The 26,830-nt window shown below is 41.9% G+C and overlaps 1 protein-coding gene across 1 annotated transcript in view; it reads right to left on the minus strand.

The window, feature by feature from the left end:
• Positions 1–26,830, minus strand: part of LOC117875041 — a gene marked incomplete in the record, with an annotated part of 112,106 nt that overhangs the window by 50,132 nt on the left and 35,144 nt on the right. Inside the window, 10 exon segments of the mRNA XM_034765903.1 lie at positions 1,599–1,775; positions 2,928–2,977; positions 6,641–6,752; positions 7,951–8,102; positions 10,909–11,046; positions 12,028–12,121; positions 13,465–13,620; positions 18,264–18,466; positions 23,080–23,308; positions 26,240–26,361. Of these exon segments, the coding sequence (XP_034621794.1) occupies positions 1,599–1,775; positions 2,928–2,977; positions 6,641–6,752; positions 7,951–8,102; positions 10,909–11,046; positions 12,028–12,121; positions 13,465–13,620; positions 18,264–18,466; positions 23,080–23,308; positions 26,240–26,361 (1,433 nt within the window).

Here is a 26,830-nt window from a genome sequence, read left to right on the forward strand (position 1 = left end):
TAATTAGCCTCTTAGAGTTGGTAGGACAACTCCCACCTTTTCATGTTCTCTGTATGTGTATATATATCTCCTCACTATATGTTCCATTCTATGCATCCGATGAAGTGGGCTGTAGCCCACGAAAGCTTATGCTCAAATAAATGTGTTAGTCTCTAAGGTGCCACAAGTACTCCTGTTCTTTTTGTGGATACAGACTAAAACAGCTGCTACTCTGAAATGTAACTAATAGACAGTATACAAGGTGGTCCTAAGCTGTTTTTTTAATTTAAATTATATAACTGATAATAAATGACATACAGAAAGTGTGGACAAAAAAAGCAGGGGGTGGTGTTGGGAAGTGTGGTGGGGGTTCAAGGATGAGGGCTGAAGGAAAGAGAGACAGATTTAAAATTACTCTTTCCCCAGTTTACAGTCCTCTGAGTTACTTTTAATTCACTTACTAGCCTAGGAGCTCTTCACCATTTCAAATGTAGGGAGAACAGTTGCTTGTTAATAGCAAGCTAATTAAAGTTGTCTTCTAGCATGACCCCCATTCTCTCTCTTTTCACCACAAGCTACATTTCATAGTTGAAAGAGATGTTGTGTAACAATCCCCCCCCCAAGTATTTTTAAAGAAATGCAAAACTAAAAAACTAACAAACCAATATTGACTCACTTCTTGGATGGTAGAAGGGAGTCGGCCCAATGCATCAGCCAATACCTTATTAACATACACTCTGTCACGACTTATCGATATAATAGCCCAGTGAGGGCTAAATGGCCAAACCAGTCAGCAGCAGAATCAATGCTAAACAAGTCTTTCCCTGTTCTATGGACTCTCTCTCTCTACTAAAGATCTCCATTTAACCCTTGGAACAGCAACGAGTATGTAGTATGAACTGCAGAAGGATAAATACCCCAGTAGAACTGTGCTCATCTGGCAATCGTGTGTTTGATTTAGTCCTTGCTAAGCAGCCAGGCTAAGGGAGTCAACTAGAGTTCTTGATAAGTGGTTAACTGATGCTAGTTCTTAATCCCAATGGGTTCAGGGACAGAGCTAGAGCTTGTACTCTCACTTTCACTTAACTCTGAAATAGAAGAAGACAACTTTAGCTAAACGGAGTTAAAGATTTCATTTCAGACTGGAAATAAGGGTTAATTTTTAATGACAAAACTAATTAACCATTGGAACAATTTACCATGCATCTCCATGACTGATAACTTTAAAATCAAGATTGGATTTTTTCTAAAAGATCTGCTCTAAGAATTATTTTGAGGAAGGTCTATGGCCCGTGCTATTCAGGTCAGACTAGATGACCACAATGGTCCCTTCTGGCCTGAGAATCTATGAACGTAAGGTTTACATTCTGGACATAAACTAGATTCATTTGATTCTCCCATCCATGCTGGTTAAAGTCTTTGGGGTATTTGAATTCCATGTATTCAGACTTTCACAGGCACAACCAACTGTGTGCACAAAATCAGAGGTCAACTGGACACTGGCAGAAAACGTGGCTCAAAGTGCATATGGACTATTAGCTACACTGTTCTTTTCTCATCTCTACTTGCTAATTTGAAACTCTGGCAGCCAGGGACAAATTTTTGAAGACATTACAAACCTGGGATCAGCCTCAAGATTTTCCTTTGAGTCTCTGGTCCCCTTTTTCTCTTGAGATAGCCCAATCATGAAGTATTTGTCTCTGATGACAGGGAAATCTTCTAGCAGGATTTTCAGACTATTGTAGTATGCAATGATCTGGCCTCGCAGGGCATACAGTGACATACGATGGCTCAATCTATAAAAGGTACCAAATATTAGCATATAGTCTTTATATAAAAATTACTGTGCAGTGAGTCATCCATCCAGATAAGCTGTACTCTTCCTGGCTCTAATCTCTTTCTACACTGACACATCCTTTGGCAACTTCTACTGCAAAATAATCAGATTTAAAGGTGGCTACTCTGCTATGCTGTAACACACAGTGGCACCATATAACAAAGCTGCTTAATATTCTGTACTGCTGTAACACCTTTCACGTGATATTCTCACAGCCTGTTAAAAATATCAATGAATTAATGCTCACAGTAACCCCTTTGAGGTAGATATTAATACTTAACTCCTCTATGCCTTATTGTAATGAGACATAATGAGTTTGTGTTGGACACCTAATTTATTAAACCAGTCTATTGTGTTTTGTTTTTCTCTTCTCATCCAGTCAAATTATATGCAAATTGCCATTTGGTGGTTTGTTTTTTGTTTAGTTTTGTAGACAAACTGGCATCTTATACAAGGATCTAATCCTGTTTCTGTTGAAGTTGATGGCAAAACTCCTATATACAGAAATAGAAGCCAGAGTGGGATTTACAGCTGTAAAGTATTATAACACTGCCAAGTCAAAGCAAGTGTAAAAATATCCAACTCAAGTTTGAAACTCCGATTCTTCCTGTTTTTCAATCCCTCCAGTCAACCTAGCACCTGGATTGAATTTACAGGATTATTTGTGACCAAAGCCAGCCACTTCATCACCACTAGATCATTCTCTGATTTACTGCAAACTACTCTTACTACAACTCTACCCTCATGGTGAAGACACTCCCCTGACCTTTTCTCACCCACTAATTACCTCATCAACCTCTCTCTGCATCCTGGTTCTGAAAAAAGAATGGTCCATTTCCCATCTGTTCCAGAACACACTCTCCAATGTTACTTGTGCTCCCTCTAGCTCCCCACAATCTCCCACTAATCACTAGAAGCCTCTCTCTTTCTCTTTGCTTTATGACTAACTATAAAACATTGTGAAAAACACATTATAATAATTATATTGTAATCGAATAGAAAAAGATCCTGTTCAAAGTAAAGCCTTGGCCACTCTCACATTTCAGTCACATAGGTTTTAAACAAAACAACAACAAAAAGAGAATGAAATGTATATATTTGATGTACTCACTTATGACAGTATTCAGCAATAACTTCTCTTTTGATTTTTTCCTCTTCATTCTACAAGATAATATTTTCTGCTTAGTGACATCTCTACAACATTTGTGTACCTTGCATCCAAAAGACCATAAAATATTCCAATATAGCAATATTTTCTATTATAGAAATGCTGCTTTATTAATGTATTAAATAAGGTTCTGGATCATAGGCAACATTACAAAGCAGTCTAACTCCTTTCTTCATAAAAAACTTTGTTGAGAATGAACATTGGAGATGATTTTGACCAGTACAGCAGATCCTGTAAAAATGTATATCAATCCAATAATCAAATTGGGGAGGGATAGCTCAGTGGTTTGAGCACTGGCCTGCTAAACCCAGGGTTCTGAGTTCAATCCTTGAGGGGGCCACTTAGGGATTTGGGGCAAAAATCAGTACTTGGTCCTGCTAGTGAAGGCAGGGGGCTGGACTTGATGACCTTTCAAGGTCTCTTCCAGTCCTAGGAGATGGGATATCTCCAAATTCAACAAAATTATTAGAATAGTTTTTATTCAGGACATATGATATTAAACACAATTTAATTGACACATTGAGATATTTTCCAAAAAGTATTCAACTTATAGTCCCCCCACAAATATTCAGTCAGCTTATTGAGCTGGTTCCATAGTTTGTGAATATACTAACCTGAATTATGTATTTTGATTAATTTGTTTGATAAAATATTTGATGGGGCTTCGACCACCACCCCATGTCTGTTCAGGACCAAGCCTAACTTGTAATACATTTAGGAGAAGACTTGAATCACAAGCAAATTCAAGACAGGATCCAAGTATCTCAATTTCTAGACACTGGATAAGGATGATTTTCCAGACCTATAGAAAATCTGGGTCTGACTTAGAAAGCTGACCGTAAAGACGTAATCGGATGAGGTTCAACAAGGACAGGTGCAGAGTCCTGCACTTAGGACAGAAGAATCCCATGCACTGCTACAGGCTGGGGACCACCTGGCTAAGTAGCAGATCTGCAGAAAAGGACCTGGGAATTACAGCGGATGAGAAGCTGGATATGAGTCAACAGTGTGCCCTTGTTGCCAAGAAGGCTAATGGCATATTGGGCTGCCTTAGTAGAAGCATTGCCAGCAGATCTAGGAAAGTGATTATTCCCCTCTATTCGGCACTAGTGAGGAGGCCACATCTGGAGTATTGCATTCAGTTTGGGCCCCTCACTACAGAAAGGTTGTGGACAAATTGGAGAGAGTCCAGTGGAGGGGAACGAAAATGATTAGGGGGCTGGGGCACATGACTTATGAGGAGAGGCTGCAGAAGAGAAGAGTGAGGGGGGATTTGATAGCAGCCTTCAACTACCTGAAAGGGGGTTCCAAAGAGGATGGAGCTCGGCTGTTCTCAGCGGTGGCAGTTGACAGAACAAGGAGCAATGGTTTCAAGTTGCAGTGGGGGAGGTCTAGATTGGATATTAGGAAAAACTATTTCACTAGGAGAGTGGTGAAGCACTGGCATGGGTTACCTAGGGAGGTGGTGGAATCTCCATCCTTAGAGGTTTTTAAGGCCCGGCTTGACAAAGCTCTGGCTGGGATGATTTAGTTTGGGTTGGTCCTGCTTTGAGCAGGGGGTTGGACTAGATGACCTCCTGAGGTCTCTTCCAACCCTAATCTTCTGACACAAAGTCTATTTATCTTCCTTTAAAAATTAAACACAAACTGATAAAAATGAAAGTGACATAACAAGAGAGACTCGATAAAAAGTCTGCCTAGTCTAGTATTTTGTCTCATCATTAACTAAAGCTAATGGTGGATGCTTCACTGGAATAAAATCCCATGTAACTGCAATGCTATATTATGGATGAAAATTTCTTCACAATCCCAGCTGGTGATATTCAAGCATGACCCCAATTAGCCTTTTTAATTTAACCTAGTAATACAATTGCAGATTGCGATTTGTTTTTTAATCTAAGTATCTATAGTCAGATGTTCAGCTGTGGCAGAAAAGTACCCAGAACAACTGAGGAGTGTGTGGGAGGTTCAAGAGGCAGCCTTTAAACTCCGCTGATCCAGGGACCACAGAATTGTAAAACTGAGATTAGATTAACTATTTATTTAATAAACTAAACCCACCTCATGTTCAGTTTCCTTCTCTGCTACAGAATTCTTCTTATTATTATTTTAACAGAGATTCTTTATTTTGTTCTTTGGAACACATTTTAAAGCACTCTCACTTAGGTACTTCTAGAATCCCATCACTGTAGTATCTGAGCACCTCAAAATCATTAATGTATTTGTACTCAACACCACAGTGAGGTAGGGAAAGTCTATCATCCCCCTGTTACTAATGGGAAACTGAGGCACAAAGAGTCTAAGGCTAGGTCTACCCTACGGGGGCGGGGGGGGTCGACCTACGATACGCAACTTCAGCTACGTGAATAACATAGCTGAAGTTGTGTATTTTAGGTCGACTTACCTGGCTGTGAGGACAGCGGCGAGTCGACTGCTGCCGTGCCGCCGTCGACTCCGCTTCTGCCTCTTGCCGCGGTGGATTTCCGGAGTCGACAGCAGAGCCATCGGGGATCGATTTTATCGCGTCTAGTGAAGACGCGATAAGTCGATCCCCAATAGATTGATTGCTACCTGCCGATCCAGCGGGTAGTGAAGACGTGCCCTTAATGACTTGCCCAAGATCCCACAGGAGGTCTGTGGAAGAGCAGGGAATTGAAACTAGGTCTCCTGAGTCCCAGGCTGGTGCACTAACTGTCATAGTTCAGGGCAACTGCACCTGTATTCTCCCTTTATGGTCCAGCAAGGACACTCACTCTAGACTTCAGGCTCCCCTGCCTGTCACCTCTTTCGAGTGGAGACACGCAACTCTCACCCTTCTGACTGGAATATTTCCAGGCTGCTCTGTCTCCTGACTATACTGTGATATCCCAGCAAGAGACTCTGCCTAAGCAGGCCTGTTTCCTTGCTCTTCAGAGGCTAACATCAGAGTGATTGCCAACAGTTATGTTACATACAGCACTTCCTATTTTTATTCTTACGGCAAAAGCACTACAGAGAAAACATACTCAAAACAATAAAAGAACATACGCACATGCTAATAAGATTACCAGAGTTCATCCCAGCCCTAACATGGGCTCTAACAGGAGCAGCCCATCAACATCCCACTCAAGGGGTTTCCTTGTGATTTCAAGTTCATCACAACTTCAGCTCAGACAGACACACAGTCTTGTGGGGTCTCAGTAGGGCCACTTGTCCATTTGCTGGATCAGGACAAAGACCCAGAGCCTCTTTAAAACTAGGCTTTTTATCTAAAAATCCTTTCTTTGTCTGGCAGTCCATGGAGAATCCAGTTTGAACTGGTGTATGTCAGCCTCTCCAAAGGGTGGCTTCAAAAGGCTGATAACTGAAAGAATTACATTAGTATTCCCCTCTTCCTAGAGGAGTTGCATACAATTCCACAACACCACACACTGTGGACCCTACAAGGTATTAAACCTAACTCAACAAAGTTTATCTTAATTCCACAAGATTTGTCCAGGATATTGCCAGTCTGTCACACTAACCACTGGCCCATCCCCTCCTCTCCTTAAAAGTAATGGCAGGTTGAGTGTTATGTTGGTGCCTTTTTTAAAAACAATGCTATCAAAAATCTTAATATATTGCTGAAGGTCACCAAAATCTCTCTCTCTCAAATAATAATTCTTTGGCACACTTACAGGGTTCTGCATTCTGCTGCCCATGATTTCTTTCTTATGAATGAACGTGTTCAGCATCATGTCCCGTGGTCCCAGTTTCTCCAACTGAATGGATACAAAAGCTTCTGGAGGCCTGAGTGGTAAATGAAAACATTGTATCTGAGCTCTGCAACTGGGAATGGGAAGATTAAGCCATCAGAAACAGAGAAAATAGAGACAATCTGAGCCACTCAGCTATTGCTTTAGGTTAAAACACAATGCCCCAAAATACTCAACTTAATAATAAATTCTTTGCACATAGATAACAGAGTATGGTAGCTGAAAGAGACAAAACCCAAGTACAGACTAGCAATACACATATCTTTGGTTCCATTGTAAGTGAAATATATAGAAATAGAAACAAAATATTTACAAACATAGAACCATGAGGTTAGAAGGGACCGCAAGAATCATCTAGTCTAATCTCCTGCCAAGATGCAGCATTTGTCTCCTCCCCACATTAACAGATATCTGTGATACACCAGGAGTATGTTTGAGTGAATTGGGAATTCCATGTCGTTTTGTGAATTCTATTTTGTTTATAACCTTCACTTTCCATTGTAACCTCCATCTCCAAGAGGTCTACCATGAGACAGCCAGTAAAAGCCATCAACTCTGATGATCTCTTAACACCCATCCATAAGAGCAATGAACACTACACAGAAGGTTGCTTGAAAAAAGGGTTGGTCTGCAGTTCCTCAGCCTAGAGTACATAGAGAAGAAGGGGAGAGAGACTATATTAAAAGGGGGCTTTTTCTGAGCTGGAGACCCAAACCACCAGCACAGGTAAGAAGATGACAGGCCTAAGGATGCTGGCCAAACCTCAGACCCACGGTGAGATCAGACTTGGCAGGTGACTGCATTCAGGACTGTGTTATCTTCCAAAGATCTGTAACTCTCTAGTGTTGCCTAAAAGTGTCTGTGGTCAAGAAATTCCTGTGCTATGCTTGTATTCCACGTTGCCTTTGAAGGGTTTAACTTGAAAACAGAACTCCCACAGCCAGGTGATCTTGGAAGGACAGAATGAGTCTAAGCATCTGGGGGCTCAGGAGGGCCATGCCACTTGTTCTGGGATTTAAGACAGCTGAACTGCAGGGTCCTACTGCCCAAGAAGGATGTCAGACATGAGGTCTGCACATGGGAGTATGCCTGAGAGACCCAGAGCTAGGAACAGTTACCAGTCACTAACCAGACTCAGGGGGCTTAGAAGCACTTGGGGCCCAGGATTTGGGTGCATTTAAATGTATTAATATCCATCAAGAGATAGGGACTGGGCCAGGATGTAACAATACCTTTTAATGGTCCAGTGTCCATCTAAAGGGTGCCCTGTAGAATATGAAGTTGCTGGTGCAGCCATCAGTGACTGTTTTTCTGTTTCATTTCCAGATCTTGAATTTCTTCCACTTGCTGAGCTGCTTTGACTCTTCAAACTTAAATTTGCTTCCTAAAATATTAAGAATACCAATCTGTACTTATTCTAGTGGGAACACTGCCTGTTAAATCAATACAGATTTGCAGTTCCATGTGGCTGCTATACTCTTGTGGTATAATAATTCACCGGGCACACTGAAAGCTGAACAAAAAAGTTCTCGGTGAGCATAAGAATAATGGAACTGTGGAGACAAGGAAAGTTAGAGGCAATACACAATTTATAATCAGACAACATTCTCCACATTTCATCAACAATGAAGAAAATGGGGATGCTGGGGTTGTTGGCTTCACCAGAAGAGTAATCCCAAAACTGTATTTAAAATATACTGAAAAAAAACCAAGGTGAAAGTTCAATCTACCCATGCAATACAAGTCTAAAAAAAATTGTCATTGGTTAACATTGACTACATACAGCAGCAAGAGAAAAAGAAATGGCTTTAAAAGGAAGCCTGCATTATGATAGGTAAGAAAAAGAACATGGGCTGGGACACACCAGTGGAGACACTATTGGAAGAAAGCATTAGCAGGTAATTTCTCCTGCCCACCCCCCCACACACACCTTGTGTATAAAGTTTCCACTAACTCATCTACAGAGAGCAGCAAGTGAGTAGCAGGAAGAGAAGATAAGGATCTTTTCTTAGTGTTCGTAGTGTTTTTTTATCCTGATACATGTAATTGAGACATGTTTTTTCTTTACTTGTTGGTCTTGAATAATTGATGCATGACTTGCCCAAGCCTCCTGCTGTTGCTGCTGCTCTGCTGGCTCTATTAATTGTTCAGGTTTATATTTAGACAGCTAATATTTACTGACTGTAAATGAGTAAAATCTAGTCCAGAAACAGATGCAGTAGTAATTGAATGATTTATTGCTTAGAGGAGACGTCTGTAACCTAAATGCATAGTCACTGCCTTTCTAAAGAAAAAAGTCATGGAACTATTCTACTGTCTAAAATTGTTCTAAGTGTTTGGAAGACCAATCCGTACTAAGGGGGGAAGCAAGCTCTTTCCAAAGTAAAGAATATTCCCAACAGTTGGCTGAGAGTCATGGCAGCAGCAACTTGTATTGCACTGCAGGAGAATGATTTGGGAATGACTTCAGGATTCGAGCTGTCCAGAGAGATAATTCTCTTTCTCAAAGGATGTTGATATTTCAAACTGTGGTTTCATTGATTTTCACTCTGTGAAAGGGGTGGAACCCCAGTTTCAGGGCAGTCCAGCTGCTCTGACAGAAATCTGCCTGGGTTCCATTAGAACTATGGCATCTCTGCAAAGGAGTCAGATTTTGCAGTATCAGCTATTTCTGACAAAACAATGTTTTAGCAGAATTCTTCGGACCAGCTCTGTTCAGGATACCAATTCCCTTGAGCTAATAGTGCTCAGGTATGTGATGGGGAATAACGGGTCTAAATCAGGTGTGCATATTGGTAAGCAAGACTACTCTGGTGTAACTTGCATGCTACAGGCACTAGGAAGTATAAGTTTACATCAACAAAGACTCCCTTACATTCACCTCTGATGTGGTGGAAAGACATTGGAAAACCTGTTCCTGGAACACACTGCTGGCTGACATTCAGAAGCACTGACGAATACCAGCCACAGGGACATGCAAACAGCTAAAGCACAAGGCAACCCCTTTGTTCATGGCACTCCAACAGCAGCCAGAGTGCTAGGGCTGAAAGTGGTGACAATGAAGAATGTTAAAAAGAAAAGGAAAAACAGAGAAAGAAAACGAGTGATGAGAATCTCATGGAAAAAGGGGTGAGCATCAGGTGCCTCCTAATGGGAAGATATCAGGAGGCAGATTGGAAAAACCGCTGTGCCATTTTTTCCACATGTAGTATATAGTAAAAATATATAACATGGGCACTGCTCAGCATACTGGCTGCAAAAGAAGTGAAATAGAAGTGGGAGTTACTAGAAAAGGGTGCACTGGAGGGGAGGTGGGGGGAATCATCAGTCCCAGAATAAAAGGATGGACAACAGCTCTCACAAACTATATGGGGGGAGGAAAACAAACTACAAAAGGAACATTCATTGAGTAACTTTCATCCTGAAGTATCTCTATTTATTTTAAAAGTTTTAAAATTATATAGAGGGATCACTTAACCCAATCACTGAAATGAAGCCATCTCTGGATGAAACACAACAGTTGTGTAACAGCGTGCAGTAATACCATGCATCAGTTTGGGACATGATGGGAAAATAGCTCCTGAATACTGTACTTTAAATGCAGAATTAAAACATTGTCAAGCAAGGGATGCAGAACAATGATGACTGTGTAATCTTGGGATGGTTTATGAATTTCTTTGTTTAACCTTAGACAATTATGGTTATCTTCCCATTCAAGATGGTGTCACAACTGTGCTGCCATTTGCAGAAGGCAAGATTACAGAGAAGTGACATGAGTTGCTGGTGCTGTTACATGATGGAAATATCCCCTTCCTAGAAGATCATAGATGTCAAGGCCAGAAGAGGCTACTAAGATCATCTGGCCTGACTTCCTGCACAAGACAGGCCATAGGATTTCATCCAGCGATTCCTACATCTAATTTACCTCCATGCTCCTTAAATTCTTTTCTATGGTATATTTCAGCTGTTCGTGGTCACCTGGATCAACTAATATGCATTAAATGAAGCACTGATGTGAAACCATCTTATTTTCAGGTAATATGTTTGAAAAGAATTGCTAGAGTCATTTTGTATTTTAACTTTTAAAGTAAAACAAAATTAATATCTAACTGAGCACCATCAGCACTTGCACATGATGTTAGCTCCCAAAACCTTACCCAATGGGGTTAGGAAAACGAAATGCTGCTGACCTTCATGTCCACTGTACGTGTAGGCTGGATCATGTGACAAAATGAGGCTTGCTGAACAGCAACAATAAGAGCATTTTTTTGAGTGACTTGACAGGCAAGAGTGATCTGCATGTTCTCCACTCCAGATGGGGATAAGAGCTAAAGGGTGAAAACACAAAAGTGTTAGCAATTTCCCCCATAACATAAAGGCAGGTTATAGAGATCACACTAATTTTTCCTTGCCTTAACTAATCTCCAGAAGTGTCATTAATCATTCTACTATTGGTACATATTCATTTAAATGTGGCTAAATGCTGAAGTCACTTCACTCAGCTGCATTCATAAATTTGTATTCCCCAAAGAACTTAAATCGAGGATCTATACAATGGGATATGAGAAAGAGAGATGCCATCAAACTACAGAAGGGGTTCATATAAAGTAAGGCTAGGATGTTGATTATTTTCAATTTTTTTTTGCAAGGGGGTTTTAATTATATATTAATATTAAATTATTGGTAAAGAATGTGGGTCATGGATGGGGAAATTGTGGAAAGAAGTAAGTTTTGAAGAACTGGGAAAGTTCTGTGTCATGACACTCTGCACCATACAATTTTGTTTCTACTTTTTGAACGGTACCCATTGTTTTAATGCAATGGTGCAAAAAGTGAAAGATTAACAGTGAAGAATCTGTTACTCTGAAATAGTGTAGGAAATGAGAGATACATTTTCTTTTCCCCCTGAAAAAAATCCCTTTTCTGCATTCTTAAAAAAATAAAATAAAATAAAATAGGACCAAATCCCGATTTGTTTATTTTTTTTACTCATCAGTCCTTATACTTTGGCAAAAAACTCTCATTGACTTCAATGAGAATTGTGTCTCAGTAAAGACAGTAAGATTTGGCCTGCAGTTATTATACACAGGGTTTGACTGATATTATCAAGTGATAGTTCTCAAAAATGAACAAAATTACACTGTTACATACAGAAAGACACAAAATAATAAAAACTTGGTAAGAGAAATGTACAGCATCTAACACAATGAAGCCAAAGCTAATTGAGGCCTTTAAGTGCTACTGCAATAGTTAAATAATACGTGCAGTGTATGATTTTGGTTTCCTTTGGAAAAAAAGAACCTAGTCACCTGAATAACACCATCTCTTGTATGAAAGCTAAATTTTCCAATTTGATTATTGTCAATCTCTTGAATGCTTAACAATAAATTCGATGGAATATATCTGCAAGAAAAAAAATATAACAATAATCCATAATACAGAGAATGCATCAAAGAAGACAAACTGAAGGAAAGAAAAGTAATACTAAAGAACTTTGTATTTTCTGCCTCCTTTCCCTTTATAATTTGTATCACACAAAGGAATGAAGAATTCCTTCTTTAAATAAAAAGGAAGATTAGGGTATTACTAAATATTTCAGAAGCATTTGAGAGAGAAATAAAGTGTTCTGTGAAGTTTGTGGCTGAACACAGAGAATCATGAATTCTTTCCCATTTGGCTCTAGGCATTGGGTTACCAAGTGAAAAATCTACTTGTCCTGTTTAATCAAGCATCATTTAAAATATTAGTTCCTAACATTTTGGGATGCTGTGCTGTCTACCAGACTATGACATCAGCCACAACAGACAGTGCCTGCCACTGCCCACAATTCAATTATGCACATTCTATCCTGGAATGAAGATTCAGCTGCTTGCAATTGTATGTTTGGAGCAGCGCAGTCTCCAATGTGGATTAGAGTATATACAACCAATTGGGAGATGAGTAGTGATTTATCATTCAGATGGGGAGAGGAGTCTGAAGCCTGCTAATACTAATATATACTAATGATTGAGAATCACTTATAGAAATTATCCTTGCTGAATCTGGTAGAACAATGGATTTTCCTACTTTATTTCCATCCTACCACAAAATCCTTGATTTTTAAAAATAATTTAATTTTATTTATCAGTTTTGTAAAGGTGAAATCAAAGTAACTGTAAAATTTTCAGGGCCAGACTCCTGCATGGTTGCATAAGGGGAGAAAGGGAGGGACACAAGTAGTCCCTCCTTTGTGCAGGGGTTGGGTCCAGTTGCAATCTTAGGCTAAGATGTGAAGTTGTCATTCAGTGTATGGTAGGATAAACTTTGGAGAGTGATTTCTGTAATCCAGCAACTTTACATTCACAATTATGGACTAACCCGTAATTGCTTTTTAGGGTCCTGTTTCACTATTTGTAGAAGTCTGGGAACCACTGTCTTTCTCCCTTGGTCCCAACTCTCTCAAAATGTCCTTTATTATGAGAGATATCACCCATTTTACTTCCAAAATTACCGATGTTCCACACAGATTTGGTGCCCCCACCCCCACTTTTATTACCGCATATCTTTACATTAGAAATACAGAAAAAGTTACTTATGGCTAAGGAATCAAATTACACAGCATTTCAAGTTTCCTGCATGAATAATCTCTTTGTGCCCTTCACTTATGGTGGGCCTTACCAGGCTAAGGAATATGCTTGGTTATGATCTGTCTGGGAACATATTTAATCACACCACGTCCTGTGAAATACAGCAAAGTTCTAGTTTACCTGTCCACACTACTGTCATCTTCTAGGAGAGCTGTAATGAATATTGGTGGGGGCTGGTCTGCTTTCTCCTTGTGAGATGCAAATTCAAAGTGCACTGGCCTCAAATATAAATGGAACTCATCAAAACCCATCTCCCCTGCAAATGCCTTGTACATTCTGAAACAAAAATAGGAGTATTTGGTACAGTCACTTCATTAAAAAAAAAAAAAAAAAAAAAAGCTTAGTACTGCTGTACATACCTACCTAGAAATCCAATATCTATTAGATACATTTTTAATGTGTGTGATGAGGTTTACAGGTCCTACACTAAACCAGAGCAAGGCATCACGCAGTATTGGGCCAGGGAGGTCCTGTTCCAGGTGATGGGACAGTTTAAAAAGGGCACTGGCAGCCCAATGAGATGGGGGAAGGAGTTACAGGTTACACCAGGAGCTGTAGGCAGAACGAATGCAGCCTTAGTAAGGCCACTCTGGGAGCAATGATCCATACTCCCCACCCTCTCTTTGGGGCCAAGAACCCACAAGAGGCTCGGAAGAAAAGGATGTTGTCCCCCGGCAAATTAAGCAGATATTAGGATGATTGAGACCATGCCCCAAAACAGGAGCCACAGCCCAACAGGAAGTGACCTGGGGGCGGGGGGGGGGGGCTAACTTTGGGTGGACCAATGAATGGGCGGGACACTGCAACACCCCTTTAGGGCCTTGGGTCGGGACCCTCTCCCCTGCTCACCCTCCCCTCTGTCATGACAGAATCTTAAGGGGGGAGGGGGAAAGATGGGACAGACAAGAGAGACTGAGTGCTGCTATATACAACCTAGCAGGGCTCCCTCCAGCACTGGCAGACTGAAAAGAACTATGAAGCCACTGCCTGATCATTAGCCCAGTGGCTATTGGACTGACCTGCTACACTATGATACTTACCCTAAAATTTTAATGTTACTTAGCCTCTGGCATGTTTTCATTGACACCAGAACAATTACTGCTCATTATGCTGCTGGTATTCATTATTTGTTTAGCACTGATCATGTGATTGACATATTACAGTACACAAAAATAAAGGACAAGAAATTTAATGTTTTATGCAGTGTCTGAGGGACAGCCTGTGAAGAGATTCAAAGAAGGGTGTGAAAAAGGTCAGCCTGCCATGTAAAGAAGGTAATTTTGTCAACCATGTTTTGGATAAACTGGAGGATAGTGCTTGGGAAGAAGTATGGGTGACAGAGAGGAAATTACAGTAGTCAAGACAGGAGATGATCAGATCCTGAACAAGCATTTTTACCATTAGAACAGAAAATCTGTGGAAGTTGTGTTGTAAGAAATCCTTAGTTCAGCATAGTCAAACATTATAACAAAATAGTAGGGGAAGAAGAAGAAGATGATCCCATAGGACCATTAAAATGTTGGATGTTTGGACACACATCGACAGAGTAATAAGATAACAAAACTTCCTTTTGTCATAACAATAGGTCTCTGAGGAAGACAAGTATTACGCCTACTTGATAAATAGGTAAGCCAAGTCACAGAGAAGCTATTTAGGCTATGTTCTACACTAGACACCTTACAGTGGCACAGCTAGTGTAGTGTAGACATAACCTTAGTGAATAAGTGGCAAAGCCACAAATAGAACCCAGAAGTCCTAATTCCCAGTCCTCTAAACTGTAGCTAACACTCCCTGGCTCTGTGGGAATAGAAAAAAAAAATGAAATGAAAGAAGGAAGAAAAGGGGAGGCAGAAAAGGGTATCACCTACAAAAGAACATCACCTCCTTTGGGAACATTAAAAAGCACCATACACATCAATTAACACTATGTAGGAAGTGTAGGATAAAGGAACTCTCAGTTCCAAAACCAAAAGGGCTCGGTATGTTTATGCTACAGACTCAACTTGTGGAATGAGGTATCAGAGGGGTAGCCGTGTTAGTCTGGATCTGTAAAAAGTGACAGAGTCCTGTGGCACCTTATAAACTAACAGATGTATTGGAGCATAAGCTTTCGTGGGTGAATACCCACTTCGTTGGATGCATGTAGTGGAAATTTCCAGAGGCAGGTCTAAATATGCAGGCAAGAATCAGTCTAGAGATAACGAGGTTAGTTCAGTCAGGGAGGATGGGGCCCTCTTCTAGCAGTTGAGATGTGAACACCAAGGGAAGAGAAACTGCTTTTGTAGTTGGCTAGCCAGTCACAGTCTTTGTTTAAATCCTGAGCTGATGGTGTCAAATTTGCAAATGAACTGAAGCTCAGCAGTTTCTCTTTGGAGTCTGGTCCTGAAGTTTTTTTGCTGTAGGATGGCTACCTTTAAATCTGCTATTGTGTCTCCATGGAGATTGAAGTGTTCTCCTACAGGTTTTTGTATATTGCCATTCCTAATATCTGACTTGTGTCTATTTATCCTTTTATGTAGTGACTGTCCCGTTTGGCCGATATACATAGCAGAGGGGCACTGCCGGCACATAATGGCGTATATTACATTGGTGGATGTGCAGGGGGAAGGATAGCTCCATGGTTTGAGCATTGGCCTGCTAAACCCAGGGTTGTGAGTTCAATCCTTGAGGGGGCCACTTAGGGATCTGGGGCAAAATCAGTACTTGGTCCTGCTAGTGAAGGCAGGGGACTGGACTCGATGACCTTTCAAAGTCCCTTCCAGTTCTAGGAGATGAGATATCTCCATTTATTTAATAACCAGTGATATGGCTGATCTGGTTAAGTCCTGTGATGGTGTCGCTGGTGTAGATGTGTGGGCAGAGTTGGCATCGAGGTTTGTTGCATGGATTGGTTCCTGAGTTGAGTTACTATGGTGCAGTGTGTGGTTGCTGGTGAGAATATGCTTAAGGTTGGCGGGTTGTCTGTGGGCAAGGCCTGGCCTGCCTCCCAAGGCCTGTGAAAGTGAGGGATCATTGTCCAGGATGGGTTGTAGATCACTGATGATGCGTTGGAGACTCACCCAGCAATTTCATCAATTTATCCAGCGACACACTCAACCCGGCAGACGAGTCTGTCCTATCTCAGGGACTCTCTTTTTGCCCCACCACCCCAACGAACATGATAAAGTTCTGCAGTGATCTGGAAGCCTACTTTCGCCGTCTCCGACTCAAAGAATACTTTCAAGATAACACTGAACAGCTCACTGATACACAGAAACCCTCCCACCAACAGCACAAGAAGAACTCCACATGGACTCCTCCTGAGGGTCGAAATGACAGTCTGGACCTATACATAGAATGCTTCCGCCGACGTGCACAGGCAGAAATAGTGGAAAAACAACATTGCTTGCCTCATAACCTAAGTCATGCAGAACGCAATGCCATCCACAGCCTCAGAAACAACCCTGACATCATAATCAAAGAGGCTGATAAAGGAGGTGCTATTGTCATCATGAACAGGTCTAACTACCAAAAGGAGGCTGCCAGACAACTCTCCAATACCAAATTCTACAGGCCACTTTCCTCAGATCCCACTGAGGAATATACTAAAAAACTGCACCATCTACTCAGGACACTCCCTACAATTACATGTCTTATAATTAGATTGTCTTGACACACTTACTATACGTGGACATTATTAAGGAACAAAGCAAAAAGACAAGACAATGAGCTTGTGTGGAATGTGGAATAGTGTAGATAGCATATGTATTTTTAGATATAAATCAGTTTTCACCATAGAAGAGGCAGACAAGTAATGGGTGATAGTTCTGGCAGGTCCCGAAAAGTTTCATTAAAGCCCTGGCACACAACTAGAGAATCAACAAATTTAATTTCAGTTACTTCATCTTACTCTGAAAAACTGAAAAACAGGTTATTTGCCTTTTTGAATTTTCAATCCAAACTCCAGAGTCTTTCACGGCAGATAGCTTAATGAACTGTGATCCTCATCACATCAAAGCAAGATACAAAATTAGCCCCTTAAAATATCACGTTGAATAAACTACTTCTGTTTAAATTGATTTACATATGCATCTTGATCCCTTATTTTCCCTTCAGAGCTTTTTATAAAGCCTTCCTCTATTACTGCAGTAAGGATAATTAAGTACTGGTATTTTAAGAATTTAAATACTTGCCATCTCACAGACTGCTTGGGTTTCTGTGGTTGTGTTTTATTTTTAAACTGAGAAAATTCCAGATTAGGGTTTTTCAGAAAATTTTCTGTCAAAAAAACTTTTTTTGGGGGGGGGGGGGAGGGGGGAAAGAAGGGTTTTCCATAAAACAAAGCATCTGATTTACACATTTTTATTTTTTATTTTTAGCCACTGACAACAAACATTTTTGTTTTTTTGACAAAAAGTCAAAATTTTCCACAGGGGAAAAAAATCCCAACCTTTTACGGCTAGTTCTATTTCCGATCAGCGTGGTCAAAACAGGACTATATTCGGCTGCTATTTGTTGAAGTAAATGAATAAATTGTAAGACACTGGGCTTCTTAACCTGTGTGGATCTCTTTGGCATGTTGTCATTTTATTTTTAAAAGAGGCACATGGCCTTAAACCCATTGCCACAGAAGAGGCCACATCTATCTCCACTTGGTTAATGATCAATGTAATTTCCCTTGGTTACCCTACTCCAGTAAGGTAGAAAGACCCCCATTTTCACTAGTTGAACAGCCTAGTCCTGCTACCTTTTAAGTGGGAGTTTGGCCACTGATTTCAAAGGCAGCAGTATCTAACTGCAAAAATTTCACGTGTCTTTTATCAACCTTAAGTTGTACCTCGGTTTATTAAAAACATGAACATTTGTAAATGCTACATAGGCAACTCTTCCATGTATCAGGAGGAGAACAACAGGTGGCATCACATGTGCTCTGTGCTAACCTAGACAACTGTGCACTCTCCAGGGCTGCCTCTATCAATCGATGGCGGAGTGTGATGAGTTCCAGGAGTCTGGAGAAGATGTCCAGAATAAAGGCTTTTTTTTCTCTGCCTTGCTTCTTTTCTTCATCTGTTCCTGACTCTAGTGCTAACATAGCAACATCCCGCACAAGGAGTGGGTCTTCCAGCAGTGTGTCTGCAAATAACTGCAAGGAAAAGAAGGGAAGGGAGATATTATTATTAATCACATTTGTTATGGGAATTCCTAAGGGTCAACACCAAGAATGGGACCTCATTGCAATAGGCACTACATAAAAGCAGAGTAGATGGTCCCTGCCTTGAAGAGCTTACAAAACATACAAGACAGCCCCTTGGTGGGAGAAGGGATATAACGCACATTCAGAGTGAACAATGGGATGGTGGCAAACAGGATGTTAGTGGCATGATGTTTTTGTTGTTGGTTTGATGTGTGGAGGAGAGTGGGTTTACATAGGAGAGGATAACCTAAATGGAAAGAGAAGGGAAGGGTGAAGAGGGTAAGAGGGACAGTTGTGGAACGAAGTTGAGGTGAAGAGACTATGGGGGAGGAGAAAGGGGAGGAACAGCAGGAGGAGTGGAGCAAACAGCCAGTTAGCACAGAGCAGAGAAAGACCAATTAAAACTGTAGGAAATTCTCTCACTGTTCTAAGGACCTAAGATCCTTGCTTCGGCTGCTTCTGCCCCTACAGGTTGGAGTCTCTGGCTGATTCCTTTCTGCAGTTGTCTTCAAAGACCAAATAGAGCCTAGTGGCCACACAGTGGGTGGTCTCCCCTACGCTGTTCTGGGGCCAGGTGTTGCTTGGGTGGGGGGAGAGACAGCCCCAGATGGGCCCCATTTGGCCCCCTCTCTCCCCAATACAGCAATCCCTGTTTGGGCTCCTTCTGCCCCTGCTTTGGCTGCTTCTGCCCCGCTGACTGTAGTCTCTGGTATCCCTTGTATATAGGTATGATTTTTTAAAAAGGAATAGCTATATTGCTGGACCCAATACTCCTCAGACTTACTCTGGGATAACTAAAGAGAGTTCTTTCTCATTTACCACCTGTATGAGATCAGAACCAGGCCATCTGGATTTAATCCTCTTCCCACTGAAATCAGTTGGGAGTTTTGCCATTTACTGCAAAGGTAGCAAGACTGGGTCCTTAAGGGTGATAAGTAGTTTAGATCCAAAATACAGGCTTTGTTCAAAGGAGTGTACAAAACCTGGCCCCATCAATAGAAATGTCTTTGTCATCATTATTATTAAAATGTCAACATAAAAGAGGTTTTTTGATGTAAACATCTCCCTCCAGATTTGGAAACTCAGAAATCAAGAATACCGTGCTAATGCATGAGGGACACAATGCAAAATTATAATTGGACAATGTCACTTAATTGTACAAGATGAATGTAATGTAAAAATATAATCAAAGAGCATAAACGAAGAAAAGTAAACTAGATTTAAAAAAATCTGTTTAAGTTAATAAAGGTTAGAATTATGCATATGTGTGCGCACACACACACACACCCATGTTAAAAGAACATTACAATTGCAAAATCAAGTACTTAGACATTAGGAAATGCAAGAATCACAGTTGACAATGGAATCTTCATTCAACCCCCGATTGTGTGAAATATGATATAGTCTTTAATTATATGATCACAGACTATTTCCCCCTTCCCCACCCCCTCCACAGGATTCCTGCCTCACTCAGTGCACAACTATTCAACTAAATGAACAACTATTCAATATTTTTGTTTTATCCTCATTGTTCAATGTGTGGCCCCATGACTTTTTATTTATTTATTTATTTAAACACAGCACACAATTCAGACCCTGCACTGAAAAAATAATTGTTAATTTCCTCACAGGCTTTTGTATGGCACTCATCACTATAGGAGTCACAAACACTAATAAATGTATTTTCACAATGCCCCTGTGAACTGATGGGATGATATTATCCCTGTTTTACAGATGGGGAACTGAGGCACAAAGATTAAGATCTAATGTATCCACTAATTGTGGGTGCCCAATTTGAGATACCTAGGACCTGATTTGTCAGAGTTTGTAACATTATATAATACTTTATATGTTCAAAGCATAGCCCCATTGACTTCACGTGCAGCTGAGAGTACTCAACACTTCTGCAAATCAGAGCCCAGGGTCTCAAGTCAGGCAGTCAGAAACGGAGGAACGCACAATAAGGAAAAGTGTGGTTTGTGTGACTTGCCGAGCATCACACAGGAACTCTTTGCCACAGTCAAGGTTAGAATCTAATCCTCCAGGTCAGCATTCAACTGCCTTAAACACGAGACTCTCCTTTCTCTTCCTGCAATCCCTTCCTGCATTCACAACGCATCTCGCAACTTTTTCAACAAAAGAAATAGGGGTCCTGCAGACAACAGCTTCCTTTACTACACAACCCTCATCCATCCCTACAGCATATCTGTTCTGTGAACTGAATGAGGCAGGGGCTCTGTGGGGGGAAAAAAAGAAGTATGTGATCATGTAATTAAAGATTGTATCAAAATGTATAGACACAAGGGGGCTAAATGAGGGTTGTACAAGCAACCTTCATTCTGGCATTTCCTAACTTTTGAGCACTTGACTTTGCAACTTTAATAATGTTCTTTTAATGTAGTTTGTGTGTAATTTCCTATGTGTTTTAAGAAGCAAAACTGAAAAAACAAACTCCATAATGTGACATGATATTGACACCCACATGGTTCATCAGCAGGACTAGAACCTTTAGATCCACCACAGACCTCTGCAACTTGTTCTGGAGGCCTCTATGTAGTCTAAAATGCAAAAACCAAGTGTCTGGGAAATTTTATTTGAATGTGTGTGATCCATCAAATAACTGATAGCCGTCATAGCTTGTCATCCTGTATGTGGACTAGTACTAGAGTGAAGATAGGACTTTTGCCAGTGGGTTTCACAGATATTTGCTGACAGCAGAGGAATGGTGAATCAAGAATCTTGGGTCCCACTCTAGGCTCTGGAGGAGTGTGAGCACTAGTGGGCACAGACTCTTGTGCCCCATCCCTTTTAACCTGATGGAGACAGTCCTATCTACCCAGTCCAATTCACCTCACCAAGCCAATCCAGTCTCCACTCCTCAGGATTCTCATTCCAGCCCCAATCTCCATGCCTAGTAAGTCTTAGGCTTGGTCTACACTGGCAGCAGTGTGTAGGATACGTGTAGCTACACACATAAGTGAAAGGATCTGGCAGGGGGGAGGTGCTGGATCCTTTCCCTGCGGCAAGGAAAGGCTCCAGGATTGGTGAGGCAGGAGGACATGACACTGCTAAAAATAGCAGTGTAGACATTGGAGGCACTGCTTGGTGTGTTGAAAGCAATGTAGGGTATAGATTTACTTGCCCAAGCAGTGCCTCACCATCTACACTGGTATTTATACCCAGGCTAAGGGTGTGTGTGGTGTATGTACTCTACAAGCCACTGTAAATGCAGACATAGCCTTAGTTTCACTCTCCCAACACTCTGTTCCAGTCTCCTTGTTCAGTCATTCCCAGTCCCTCCCGCCCCCCCAGCTCCTTGTTCATCCAGTCTCAGTTCTTCCCCCGCCCCACTGGTTCTCAGTTCCAGTCTCCCCCACGCAGATGCTCCATCTCAGTTTCCCTCTCTCCCCCCAGCCAAACTCCATTTCCAATTTCCACACACATGCACTGTCTCCTTTTCCCAATCTACTTACCCTACCCCCACCACAGGTGTGGCTCATCCCCCATGCATTTAAATCAGGCAGCTTCCTCCTCCATGCTGCCTGGGCTAAGCAGGGTGGGGTCATTGAGAGCACAGAAGAGACAGTCTCCTTGCTCTCATTTCAGGTACCCTGGATCCAGACCTGGCAACCCCTCACAGCCCAGAGCTTCAATTGCAGGGACAGTCCTCCAGTGTGGAGCATACGCAGTGCAGACAGAAACCAGAAACTGCTAAAATTTAAGAAACCTTGACTGAGCATGTGTGAACTATAATATTTCACAGCAATGACCAATAGTCACTTTCCTGACACAAAGGCCACGCCCCTGCCAAATTTCAAATACATGCTCCAAAGCTTGGGGGTATTGAAGCTTTTAAAAGAAAAAGGTCACCAGAGTGTTTTTTGGGGTTTTTTTGTTTTTTTTTAACATGAGGAAAAACAAAGCATTTCCCTCTAGCCTCATTTTTGGAAATTTGGCTAAAATTTTTCCCCAACATTCAACCTGAGGCTGACACCCAGCATGCGAAATTTCATCCCAAATGATTAAAGTTTGGTGAAGTTATAGGCAACAGAAAATAGGATCTTATAAATGGGACGTGTTGGGCAATCTGAATAGTGGGCAGAGTTACCAGCCCCACCTATAATAATATTTGTGCATACATCTAACCTTTTATTATTAATAACTATTAAACTGTACACACAGAGTAAATATAGGCCCAGTTCTGATCTCAGACCAGTTTTATGTTTGTGCAACTTTTTTTACTTCAACTGATTATCCTTGATTTGTTGTGTTTTGTTGGTATGAGATCAGAATAAGATGCTCTTTTTTCTTATCACTGTGCCTTTAAGTTGGGATCTTTTGCATTCGAAACAGACAAAAAAGACTTTGACCAACGTATAAATTCCAGTCAAATAACTAAACCAATACTAAAAGATTGTAAAACTAAAACATAAACCACTAAACAAAGAACATGTACCGTATTATAGCACCAACAAGATCTTTCCATCCTTACAACACTTACTCAACTGGATTTACAAGTTACAACAATTCTCACTTACATAAAAAGCACAAATTGAACCTACATCTTTCTGAATTTGAGAGCTGTATGAAGATTCAGGCTTTTCCATGGCCAGCCATTCATCCACTGCTAGCTGAAGTACTTGTTTTTCTAGACTAGTTGCCTCACTGGGTGTTTTTGGTCTACAGATGCTATAGAACTCCTGAGAGACGTACTCAAGAGCTTTCGGGATTAAAGATGCCAGGCCCAGGGAAGGGTGAAACTCCAGCAAGTAAATGTTCTTCAAAGTAGGGCTTTAAAAAGAAGTGACATTCATTAAATTGGTGAATTTATTGGAGAACATGATCACTACTGAAGGAAAAAGCTCCTGTTTTATAAGCAATTGGCAGGACAACTTTTATACAGGTGCAGTGGATGCTGCTTAATAGCAATCCTTATATTAACTTCCAGTTAACAGCAACAGTTTGCTGGGAACCCATCCCATTGACTTCAATGATAATAGGATTTGGATCTCAGCAATGGCATGCTGCTTATTGAGAAATATTTTTGGAAGAAAGGCCCAGGCCACAGTAAGCTTTGTGGGGTTCAGCCAGGGAAGGAAGTCCTGGAATGTGCCTTCTCTGGCTGCAACCTCACAAACCTGCCTGTGCCTGGGGACCGCAGAGGACATAACAGACTGGAGTACCTGCAACCCTGCCCAGTGCTGGAGTCCTAGTGCTGCAGGCTGGGAGGGGAGGCTGTGGGTAGGGCAGCAGCCGGGTGTGGGGCTGCAGCCCTGATGCCAGGGCTTTCCAAAGGAGCAGGGATGCTGGGGGCTGACAGAGCTGCACAGTACCTCTCTCTGCTGCTGCCCTGTCCACAGATTCCCCTCCCTGTGGAAAGCCTCAGCATCTGGGCTGCAGCCTCCCTCCCTGTCCATAGGCAGGTTTGTGGGGCTAGTGTTTCCTTCCCTGACTGCAACCTCACCATACACTTATTAGCAACTGCTGCATAATAGCTACTCTTTGCTGGCAAGTGAGGAGCTGCTAATAAGCAGAATCTACTGCATACATATTTGGTATGCCACTTATGTAGCACTCAAAAAAAACCAAAAAAAGCTCTGAACTGAATCCTTCTGAAAGTGGCAGGAATAAGTGTATATTGCAAGTGATTAATACACAAACTACCATGACTTTAGCCACCAGTTAGAAACTAAGACTTCCACAGGCAGAAATCAAGCAGCTCATCTGAAAATAAAGTAGAAGAGTTAATTTAAAAAAAAAAAAAAGAATTATGCACGTAAGGAACTGTAACGTCTTTATTTGTCAATGAAAGTAGAGAATAAATTGAACTTCACCCTAAATTGAACTTCACTCACTAAGCAGGGGGTTGTGATGCCAAATCCAAGTGAAAGTCAGAGGGGGTGGGAACAAGTACTCCTACCTGGTGGTGCAGACTCTGTTTAAAGGGTCTGTACCAAGGCGGTGGGATACCCCACAGCCCCGCTGAGGGCCGAACTTCCCCTAACACCAATGTGGGCGGAGCCACTGCATCCGGCGCCTGCCCCTTCGAGGTCACGGTGCCGACCCGGAAGTATAAAAGCCCGCCTGCAGAGCTCAGTGGAGAACAAGCCACCAGAGAGAGCAGACTTCTGTGGCCGAGCTCTTGCTTGGGAGACAGCAGCAGGCCGCGACCAGCCTGAGGACTCACCAGGCCAGCCGAGCCTACCCCTCGCCCGTTACCCCGAGGAGGACTGGCCGAGCCTGCCCCTTTCCAGCTACCCCGAGGAGGAGCCAAACCTACCCTTCGCTACCTACCTGGAGGAACCGATGCTGGTGGAGACCACCGAGGACACTAGTCCAACCCAGGTACCCTACGAGGGGGAGTGTGGAAGTAGCCCGGGGGCAGCCAACCCCAGTCTGGCTGCAGCACTGCCAGAGCCTATGTCAGTGTGTTGCGGCCAGGATCCCCACTGACAGCAGCGAGTTTCTGCCGCTGCTAGGGCTCCGGGCTGGGACGCACTGGAGTGAGAAGGCCTGCATCCCCTCCCTCTTTCCCTGGCCTAGAGAGGCTGGGACCTCTCGCTCATTGACTCAGCCTTTGCTTAAGGGCCTGGGTTCCTGACCATTTGATTGCTGCCCCGCCCTGACCTAGGGCCTGGGCTGCTACAAACTCATTGACACAGCCCCTGCTTAAGGGCCTAGGTTCCTGAACTATTGGCTCAGCCCCTGCTTAAGGGCCTGAGCCCCTAACCGTGTGTTTGCTGTCCCACACTACCGCCGGACCAGGTCGGACGGCGGACCAGAGCGAGGCGGTGGGATACCCCACAGCCCCATTGAGGGCCGAACCTCGGCCGAGACGTCTACAGGGTCTTAGATACATTTGACCCTCACCCACCAGTGTTTAAAGACAGAGTTGATTTGACTCAATTGAGAGTCTTTGTTACTTCTCAGTGATCACTAGAGCTGTAGGCACTGATAAGCTGATCTAGGAGCTGAGCCTTACATCTGGTTTGGGGACAGTGTCGTGTGAAAAGACAACACAGAAGAGGCAGCAGCTGTGAGGTTCCCCATTACCCAGTGAAATCATTAATAGGACTGGGCTAGGTGGTGGAACCTCAGCCTCACAGCTAAAGACAGCAGAGGCAGGAGCTGCGAACAGAGGCGGAGGCACCACTCAACTACCCACCCGAACACACTACTGGATTCTGGGAGTTCACTGATCTTGAACAACCAAGGTCACGCAGGGTGATGATCAGTTTTCCCAGGTTTCTGAGTGTGGGCTCGAATCAGTTCTGTTTTGCAATGTTAAGAGGAACCCCTAGACATTGAACCCAGCCCTTATTACTGCCACTACCATCTAGCAGAAGGTAATATCCTGGGACTGACACAGCTACAACAACAAATAGTCATCGTGAAAGTGGATTTTTGACATTAGTATTACATACCTCTTATAACTGGGAATATTAATTTCCCAATACAATGCAAAAATGAATGAATTAAATCTACTATCAGGAAAAAAAATCACTTCTCTTGTTCAGATGTCTCTCTGGTAAACCATAGGGTGTATTAAATAATAAAAGTCCTAACATGTTAATCTTCATGAGATGGCCCTTCCTCAGACAGTTACAATTTGGGATCCCGCACCTTAGACAGCAAGATTCATTATCTGAAGACAGAAATCAATTACAACTACTAGGACGTAAAACTTACTTCCAACAAGACTGGCTGTATTAAATTACTCACCAACTGTTGTTCAGAGAGATAAGTTGCTTAGCAATTATATTATGGGGAAGTCCAAATACATTGATACCACCTGTCTGATCTTTTCGCCAAATCTTTTGGACATATTCCCGCTGGGCATCTATCTGGAAATCAGTAATCAAAACATGATACAAGTGTCATTAGCAAACAAAACTCAAAAACATATCTATCAATGTTCAAGGCAAAACACAAATTCTCTTAATTAAAATATTTTATTTAGTTGTTAACTGAGTTATATTAGGACAGTTTGGGCCCTAAATGTTGATGGCTCACAATTTTTTTTATTAACAGTACTACTAACTACAATAAGTTCTTATATGGGGCCTTCTGTCTGAGGATCACAAAAGCACTTTACAAACATTCACTAATTAAGCCTCCAAACTTCCACTTTGCAGACTGGGAAACTGAGGCACAGAGAAATGAAGTGACTTGTGCAAAGCTACACAGAAAGTGTGTGGCAGTACTTAGAATAGACCCCAGACAATGACTTCATTTTGTACTTTAATCACTTGGCAAGGCTTCCACTCTCTTCACAACTATCTGACATACCATTAATGCATTTTAAAAACAAAG

Source organism: Trachemys scripta, chromosome 3 (assembly GCF_013100865.1).
Source record: "Trachemys scripta elegans isolate TJP31775 chromosome 3, CAS_Tse_1.0, whole genome shotgun sequence".
In the NCBI taxonomy this organism is placed as follows: Eukaryota; Metazoa; Chordata; order Testudines; family Emydidae; genus Trachemys; species Trachemys scripta.